The following is a 10,420-nucleotide window of genomic DNA, read 5'->3' on the forward strand; positions in this document are numbered from 1 at the left end:
GCCATGCAATCAGTTATTTAATAAAACATTTTATTACATTTACGATATGATCTTTTAAAATACTTTATCGATCATAATTAATTATTATTGCTACTTGTTGATTAAATTTATTAATACTATACAAGGATGAATTAAGGATCACTCGCACGAAGAAAATAGTCAAATTGGTCAAATAATTAACAATAGTTATTTATTTCCTTTAATACTAATTTTTCTTGCCTATTTGGATAATCGTTTGCATAATTATGGTAATAAACAAATAATGATATCTGAATATATGTTTGATATAGTCATCCAAAAAAAACTGTAACAACATTGATTTTAATAATTGAAAGAGAAATAAATAAAAATACAGTTGAAATTTTATTACTATAGTATAAAATGACTCAACCTATTAGAAAGAAATTTACCATAATTCATAAATATATATATAGACTAATTTTAGTAGACGAGCATAAATAGAAAAACAAAATTATTTGTCAGATACAAAGAAATACAAGTAGTATTTTCTTTTGGTGTGAGGGCAGAGGGGAGTATTCAAAGATATGCGTACTCTTTTTGGTGGGAGTTCGATAGTATTAATACTTACAATAAGGACAAATAAGTTTGCAGTATAGATTTAGAAACATGTTCCAACGCCCATCAATTCTAAATTTTGGCATTTTTATGTTTATTATACATATATTATAAATATTTGGAAGGAAGAATTAATATGGAGAGTTGAACCCACTAGCGTTGGTTTTATAGTATAAATTAATAATATAACAAAATCAACATAAAACAATCAAATACACAATATGTCGATTTGTCACTCACATGCATAAATGTATGGGATATCTATAGTACTAATAATGCATTAGGTTGGTAAGATGTTTGTCGAATGTGTAGTTCAAAGTAATGGACAATAAAACGTGGATATTTAGTTTGATTTAGCAGTAAGCACCTATGTCTTGCAAAGTTTATTAATACTGGTGTAAAAGTTTTTTGTGCAATGATCACACATAAAAACAATTGGTGGAAAATATTGGTATTGAGTAATTAGTAGGTGTGAAATTAATTGGATATGAATGTTATGAAATGAAATGGTCTAAAATTAGATTAATATGGATTATCTAATTATATTAGCCTATAAGCCCAATAATCATGGAATCCTAGTGACTCTTCATCTATTTAATGGTTATTTATTCTCTATTGTGGGGCATGACAAATAGAGTAACATTAGAGAGAAAATACTTAACGTTTTGTAGAGAGAATTCCTAGCATTCTTCTACGGAGCAATTGTACCGGGATAGTTCCTGCATCGGATTGGATTGCACATGGACCTCGATAGTAGTGGATTCAACTTGTAGGATTCAATCGTAGAAGAAAACAACAAAACAAGTAAGATTTAGTTCCGTTGTGTTTTACATCCTCAACTTGCAATATGATTATGAATCTAGATCTGTTATTCTTGTATGCAATTTCCGTTGCTCTAGTCAGATGAATACAAGAATTCCCATAATGCTATAAGTTAATCTAGCTCATTTATATGATGAAAATGTGTTGAAGGACATAACATGGTAGATAAGCATTAAGGTCATGCCCTTTTGATTGATAAATGTCAATTCTAACATCTTATCTTATGACTGCAACACAAACACTAGTCTTGCAAGTTGGGTGATATGGTTGGTATTGCAAACCACCAAACCAGAAATTATGGAAATTTATTGAAGTAATGAGACATCTACCCCTACAAACTATGACACTTTGATGAAATAAATGAAGCTGTGTTGGGATGGGGACAATGTTTGTTGAAGATTGTTTCACTATCTTAAGGATTCTCTCCTCTCCCACGAGGATAGTATAATTTTCAACATATAACAATACCTTATCATATACTAGTATTAGTATTAAATGCAGCTTCTTTGATTATAACGCGTGAAATATGATTTGTATTCCACGTCTTTCTTTCTGTACGGATACATCTGTAAATTCTCCTATTCAACTCCACGAGTTTTATAATTTTGTAAGTATATATTTTTTTTAAAAAAATATTGTTGTCCTATTACGTGGACATTTAGTTAGTCACAGACTGCAGCGTTGCAATAATATTTATGGTGCAATATTTAATACTACTACGATGGGTGCTAGTTGTAGTGGTGGTAATACTAAAATTTGCTATGTATTGTAGTGTTGGTGTTGACTAGTACACTTAATGTAATTAAATACTACTATTAAATATTTTTAATAATAAATATTTGTATTTGTGCGCACACCATGAGATAACGCGCATAGAAGGCTACCCTCTTTTTGCATTAACTAAAACTTGTATGCATTGATATCTATGCGAGCAACATCACACATGAGATCCTCTCTTCGCATTAACAAAAACGTGCAAACCCAATATGCAAATTTATAGCAATGATATGGCATTAATTGTGGTGTACATTACATTAACTAAGGTAATTAAACATAAAATATCATTTTTAATGTGCACTGATGTGTAACTTAGTCATGTCATTTTTTTTGGATGGATAAATGAATTTAAATTTAGAGACCTTACTACGGAAGACTTTAAGATAAAAATTTCGTCATCTAATAGTATATTAGTAGTATACAATTATAATTGTTTATGTGAATATGCCATATACCTAAATAGAAAAGGGGAAATGAAAATATGAATACCCAAAATAAATATGGGGGTAAAAGAAAAAGGGAAAAAGCTAAGAGATGATGGAATGCCTTCATTGAAACCAAAATCTATCTACCCCTTTTCCTTTTTTTGTTGAGTGTAAATGAAGAGTGGAAAAGATAGATTATAAAAGTTGGAAGGGATAACAACCATAGGAAGGAGAAGGAGAGATAGAAATTCACTATATGCCCACAAGTCCACAACAAAGCAATTGCACTCATAATGTCTGAAATTTAATCATAACCGCCACCAACTTATTTATCCCCACACACATGCAATCCAATATTGGTTTGACATATTATTTCGAGTTACTAGCAACCCCAAAATAATAATAAAAAAAAAGATAATAAAATGAGGAAAATAAGAGTTACTACTATGTTTCATGTCCAACATGTTTACTACTTTTGACAAGTCTAATTGGTCGAACAACTTATTCAATAAGCTAACCTTCAGACAATTCGTTGATTATAATTTATTGTAGCTTGAGTTTGGAGGAATCGATTGTGCATAGGAGGTGTTTGGCCCTATTGATTTCTTTTTAACTCTTCCCCACAAATTTATATCGAGTTCTTAAAAAATCAGGTAATGAGTCATTCAGAGGTGATATATTAAAAACACGATCTTGTTCTACCAATATGTTATAGATTCTCTGTGAGTTTAGTGTCTTGCTCCAAAAATATATTTTATTACTGTAGAGTTTGAGCCACATCTTATAAAGATCATACATTTTGGATAATTAGTCTTATGCCTAAGGCTTATAAAATAAACCAAACACCCCCTATCTATTTCATAGTAGATATAGGTAGGTTGGTCCATCATCAACTAACAGAAAGAAAGGAACAAAAGGTTGAATACATGGATCTTCAGCACCTATAGATTGGAAAAGTTCAAAGTCAATTTTCATAAAAAAATTGTTTTTAGCCCTTCAAATTTAATCTTATAGAACTAAAAAATAAAAAATCATTTATACATACTAGCTAGGGAATTGAAATTACCAACTCTCAATGAATTTTAATATTTTATCAACTTAATCAAGATATCTACACTAGATGAGTTGGCAGTTACGTCAATTCAAGCACATCAAATGATTAATTGAGAGTGCCAAATATTTTTTGCATAACATGGAATCAAACATTCATATCACTATAAACTATAGAGTAAACTAGTCACATGTAATTTGAATCATCAAATTAGGTCACACACATCTATAGATAATTCCTCACGACTCGAGACCCTTAAACCACTAGAAAATGCGAATTTAGGTACTCACGAATTGAACCACATGAAATCTACTAGTTATTTTGTTTTTTTAAGCATGTTACAAATACATAACCTGAGATATAAAATAATTAGAAAAGTGATTTCGGCTGTGCGGAAGAATTGACAATTGTCTTTTCATACCGACAAAGAACATGAAAAAATGTCAAAAGTTAAATTGTAAAGAGAAAAGTAGAGGTTTAAATGAATGTTAATTATCCACAATTGTCACTTATGACCAAACCAACCTTGTTTTTTCTAACTAAACGTTATATTCAAAGCCCAGAAAAGAGAAGAAGTAATTATTAAAAGGAAGACTAAACTAAGTTGGTGGGGGCTAATATATGAAAGCGAAAGTTAAGAGGATAATTGGACACTCTCTGCCTTGAAAATGTAATAAATAATTAATAGATATAGTAATATTGTAGTTGCATCAAAACCGATAATCATAGGGAGGATCATAACCACATCGACTGTGTAAAGCGATATTTTTGGTAGCAAACAAATGGATTCTATAATGAGTTGGAAGATTAGAAACGACTCGTCATAATATAGTAATTTAATCCTATAAAAAATACGGGTGCAATAATGGAAATCAACCTACTTCGGCCGACACTATTAGTCTAGAAGCTTGCTTAAGAGCATTAGCAATGGGGCGCCCTAAGGGACGCCCTAAAGCCCGTCCTATGCACCGCTACGACAGCATTTTATCCTCCTACTCTTCCACCTGCAGTGGAGCGCCCTATAAGCCGCCCTAAACATTTTCTTTATTTGAATATTTAAATAACTATAAAAATTGAAAAAAAACCTTCATTTCATTTAAAATTAATTCATTACAATACGAGATGAGAGAAATGTTCGTATGAAAAATAGAATGATAAACGAGGTTTAAATAGACAAAAAATCGAAGAAAAAAAAATGACAACGCGTTGCATCGCCCGCGCCATCATCCGCGTCGCCCACAATGGGCGGACGATGGGACGGACGATGCCCTATCATCGGCGTATCGTCTGCGGACGATCTATAGGGTGCGGACGATGCATCGGGCATCGTCCGCACACCCACAGTGGGCGGATGATGGCGCGCCCGAGGCATCGGGCGGCCTATCATATACTTATATAACTTCAATGTGGTAGGGTGTTCCTAAAAAACTAGTCTGCAACCTTATATGATGATATAATAATAATAATAATAATAATAATAATAATAATAATAATAATAATAATAATAATAATAATAATAATAATTGATGATAATAAATGGGTCAACCTGTATTCTTTTATTTGAACAATATTTGGTAACAAGAAAGAAATAAGCATATATAGATATGACAAACATGTGGTCCCCGAGCGTATTTGCAAACGAATCATTTGATCAAAATTCTAAGACAAGATTTTCCTTCCTTTTAGAATGATACAAAAATGGGATTGTAATGAATAATAATTTAGTATAGTCCGAGATGGAATATAGTATTACAGAATAGGTTAAGCTTAATCATTGAACTCAAAGACCTAAATTAATGTGTGTATACATATATATATAAGTCTTCAATATAAAGTCGGACAAATGCATGCTGTGATCGATTGGAGTGGGAGAAAACCAAGTGCGTTCTAGAATTATCAGTGTCAATAAGACCCATGAATATGATACTCTATAAATTACTACTATTAATTTACCACATCCCAGGTAACAATGACTTTGTATCAAAGTCAGATGTGTTCCCATATTTACTGCACATTGCAGAAGCTGCAAAAAAAGAGGCCAAGGTCACGATCTAGCCTAATTATAACATGGACGTGGCATTTGCAACATTCATTTGACTTGCCTATATTCAAATACTAGTATCGTAGATAGGAAAGAATTGTGCTTTTCCAGAAAATAAAATCACAACGTGTGTGTGTGTGTGTGTGACAGAATGTTTCTCAATTCTCAGGGCACATTTGCTCTATTATCTTAGCAAGGGATATCATTAAATCAGAGTTGAAAGAATCAATTCTTTGATGAATTGAAAACTATGCCATTACTCTAAGATTTGACAAATAACTTTTTGTACGCGATTAATGATTTGAGTTCACCGGGGGCATTTGTTATCATTGAAGAAAAGATCAAACTAGGGTCAATGTCAAGTATTCATATTCAAATCTGTTGAAAAATAAAATGCAGAAAATAAAATATTATTGCGGAAAGTAAAAGACGGGGAGAACTTTAAAGACTACATTGTGAATGACTTGAATTCTATTCTCTCCATGGTTACACAACTATATATGGACTCTAATTCTAGCTAAACATGGAAAATATATTCTAATTATACTAATATCCTTTTTATTTGATTTTCCATAATCTTCATTGATTTCCTTCTTTATTCTTGCCATATCTTCATCCCTTGCCTTCTTGTTCTCCAATTAATTAATTTCCTTATTCCAACACTCCCCCTCAAGTTGAGTGTCGACTTTTTCGGCACTTAACTTGCACGATCTTTAGTTTGATATATAGTTTATACTCGTATTTAAGAGTTCTTTAATTTCCATTGACAGTTTATGCTCGTATCATAGAGCTTCTTCAATTCATCATTGAAAGTTTAGACTCGTTTCAATGAGTTCTTCAATTTTCTGTTGACGATTTTAACTCGTGTCAAGGAGCTCTTCAATTTTCTGTTGGCAGTTTTAACTCGTGTCAAGGAGCTTGTCTAAACAGTTTTTACTCATATTTAGGAGCTATCTTAGATAGTTTTTGCTCGTATCTAGGAGCCATCTTAGATAGTTTTAACTCATATCAAGGAGTCAACTTAGATAGTTTTATCTCGTATCTAAGAGCCATCTTAGACAGTTTTAACTCATATCAAGGAGCCATCAGACAGTTTTAGCTCGTATCCAGGAGCTAATTCTAACAGTTTTGACTCTTGTCGAGGAGCTAATTCTGACAGTTTTGACTCTTGTCGAGGAGCTAGTTCTGACAGTTTTGACTCATGTCGAGGAGCTAAATCAGACAGTTTTGACTCTTGTCGAGGAGCTAATCTAGACAGTTTTTGCTCTTGTCTAGGAGCCAATTCAGACCATTCTCGGTCCATTCCAAACTCAAACTATGAGTCCATTATTTTCATTTCTTTTCTTTCTTGAGCCTAATAACCACATGGCCCAAATTTACTTCTCTAAAAAATAAGACGTGAAACCATCAGTCTCCTTTATGTTTCTTCATGGGTTTTTTCCCCGGTGACATACTCTCAAACCATGCCACCTCCACCGAGTTATTGACGAACTCCGTGGTGAGAATTCTTCTCAGACAATACTTTGGTCGTCCATCCAAAGTCTGTTCTCTCCCGACGGTGAGAATTCTCCCGTCACTCCTTCAATCCGGTTTCTGATTCTTCGACGCTTCGCGGCCATTGTGCATCCCCCATCTCTAGATCTTCTCCCGTTGGCTTTGGCTTTTCCCGTGGCAGTTCCTTTAACATCGTCTTTTGGCAACAGGTTCTCAACGTCCTCTCGACGCCATCCCATTCCCATCAACTCTTCACAGCGGCTGTATGGCGACAGTATCTCTCTCCCCCTCGGCACCCAGACGTTGGCTGCTCTGCCTTCGTCCTCAACAATTTTCTCCTTAATTCGGAGATTGAATCGTTTGGCAGTGGCTGATATCTCCCCCTCGGCCAAACGCTTCATCCATCATAACATGAGTTCGCAGCCTCTCACGGCTGCCACCTCCTCGACAATTTTCTCCTTTCTCGGTTGCTTCTTCTTCTCCGAACCATATCTGCCTGAAGCTATCTTCTCTTCTCTGGCATAGGCGCTACTCCAATCATCTCGAATAATTATGCGGTTGGGGCTAACCTCTCCCCCTCGGCCGGATAATTCTTCGGCTGCTTTGTCTAATGATTCCTTCGCACCAATCAACTCTACAGTGATAGCCTTGACAGAACCAAGATCAGAGACCCTTGTATTCTCCATCTCCTTTCGTAAAGATTCGATTTCAGACAAGGTTCCATTCAACTCGGACTCCAAATTTCTTGCGACTTCAGGGTCTACATCTTTTTTCAAAGCAACCAGTCTCTTCACTGAACCTTCAATTCTATCTTTATATAATTGCTTCTGTTTCTCCTTGTCGGCACAGATCTTCGTTTCATCTTCCTTTGCTTGCATGTGTGCCAACTTTACTTGCTGAATCGACTCATGCACACTAGCGCTTTCCGCAGACAGTTTACCAACTCTCTCCATGTTTGCTTTGGCAGCAGTATCAGCTACAACAGCTTGCTTTGCCGCTTTCTCCTTTTCTTCTAAAGACGCATCATATTCCAGACGAATTTTCCTTACTTCCTGTTTAGCAGCATTAAGTTCAGCAACAGCATTCAAATACTGCACTTTGTCAGTTTCAACATCACCGTTTGAATGTCCATTTACTCCTTCCAAAACATTGTTGTTGGCTTCTGCAAGTTGGTTTGCCTGATGCTTAGCAGCTTCTGTAGATTTAATTGCTGAATCTTTTGATTCATTAATGACTCTTAACTTCTGGCTCAAATCCTCAACAGTCTGTTTGGCTTTTTCAAGCTCTGAAAGAGCATCAACTTTAGTAGTCTCGGCATTTTTCAACTGTTCCTTCAGCTTATTTAACTCCTTTTGGGCCAGGTGAAGCTGCGTCTCTTTTACAAAAACTCGTTCTGCAGATTGTACCTTTGGCTTGGCCTGAAAAAAACACCTTCACCAAATAAGTTGACAGCATCTTTGACGGATTGAGACGGTGCTGGTGCCACCATTTACAGTGGTTGGGGTAAGTGCAAGGGAGAGTTGAATCGGAGAAGGCTAGGGTTTTGGCTTGTTTTGGCTGGTTTTTGGAAAGTGACGATGATGAAGGTTTGTTTAGGGTTTTTTGGATTTTTTTTTATAGAGACAGTGATCGATCCCTATGATCGAACCTGCTCTGATACCATGTTGAAAAATAAAATGCGGAAAATAAAATATTATTGCGGAAAGTAAAAGACGGGGAGAACTTTAAAGACTACATTGTGAATGACTTGAATTCTATCCTCTCCATGGTTACACAACTATATATAGACTCTAATTCTAGCTAAACATGGAAAATATATTCTAATTATACTAATATACTTTTTATTTGATTTTCCATAATCTTCATTGATTTCCTTCTTTATTCTTGTCATATCTTCATCCCTTGCCTTCTTGTTCTCCAATTAATTAATTTCCTTATTCCAACAAAATCCTTGTTGGGCCGACCGAATAAGACTCGATAGACCTAGGTTGGGTACATATAACCTGTTAATAAAAAAAATTTATTCCTTTTAAAAAAAAATTTAATTTATTAATTAGAATTTGGATTATGTTTTATGTCCTCATCAACAGATTTGGATCATTTCGTGTGGTTGTCAGAGTTCATGTCATTATTAGGTCAACCTGATACAAACCAACTCAAAATGACATGTCAGAAATATCTTGGACTCTAACGATATTATCTGTGCTCCTTCAACACTAAACAACCACACTAGCACAAAATGAGGCGCAAATTTCAGTTAATGGCTCCACAAAATGACATGTTGAGGAAATCACTTTAGTAATTGAGTTAGTAGTATTAGAGTTTCTTTTTGCAATGGATAATTTTAGGAGCTCAAAATGAAAACTGTCTAATAGCAACGGAATACCTTCAATTCATGATAATGGTGTTGCAATATTTTCTGTTTCTCCTCCTGGCTTTGCTGAGGATTCGTGCAGTATCACTTTTTACTTCCTCTATTGAATATTAATCTGTTTCTAACAAAAACAAGAAGCCACACTTGGAATCAATCGAAAAGTTGTCATTCTCTAGACTTGATACAAATATTTTATAAATGTACTGAATAGACAAGATTATGCTGCAAACAGAATCTCTTAAAAACAGCAAAGTAAAGCCAGAGTTGGATGAATTCACTGAAATACAATTACCTGTTCCTTTTTCCTCCAACAAGCAGGAAAAACCAGCATCAATTTCCTCATCTAACATTCTTGTTTTCCTCTTACCATTTCAGTATTCCTTTATTATAGACCATCAAGTATTCCTTTGACAGGCTGATAATACTAGCAACTTCATGCCAACTAAGCTTTACATATATCGTAAATATATAGGTAAATCAGACAGAGATTACAAGCCCATGTCCAAGCCACTTTTGATGGCTTCTTGTGTGTTTAATCACAATTTAACATGTTCAAAAGTCAATAGCATGCAACACAGATTTGTATGAGAGCCTTCTGAAACATCCCATTATCAGCGCGCGCCAGTGAGTTTCATCATTTCTGCCTCATGGTTAATAAGGTACCTGGCTTTGTAAATCCCATTATTTATCCTTTATCGAATTCCAAAAACTGAAGCTATGACAATTTACTTAACTAACGATAAGGTAGCTCTTAGACAATCAGTTGGAGTTGGAGGCTCTAGACATTAGAGGAGTAGGCACTTATCGATTTTTCTCTGAATAAAACATTGAATATGCAATTTTGTTTCTACATCAACTAG

At 34.5% G+C, this 10,420-nt stretch overlaps 1 protein-coding gene across 1 annotated transcript; it reads right to left on the reverse strand.

Moving 5' to 3' along the window:
* Positions 1–7,590: 7,590 nt before the first annotated feature.
* On the reverse strand, positions 7,591–9,903 carry LOC121796649 (WEB family protein At5g55860-like). The gene is made up of 2 exons (XM_042195456.1): positions 9,853–9,903; positions 7,591–8,604 (listed from the first exon to the last, which is right to left on the reverse strand). The coding sequence occupies exons 1-2, from the start codon at positions 9,901–9,903 to the stop codon at positions 7,591–7,593; spliced, it is 1,065 nt and encodes a 354-aa protein (XP_042051390.1).
* Between the last annotated feature and the right edge of the window lie 517 nt (positions 9,904–10,420).

Source organism: Salvia splendens, chromosome 3 (genome assembly GCF_004379255.2).
Source record: "Salvia splendens isolate huo1 chromosome 3, SspV2, whole genome shotgun sequence".
NCBI lineage: Eukaryota > Viridiplantae > Streptophyta > Magnoliopsida > Lamiales > Lamiaceae > Salvia > Salvia splendens.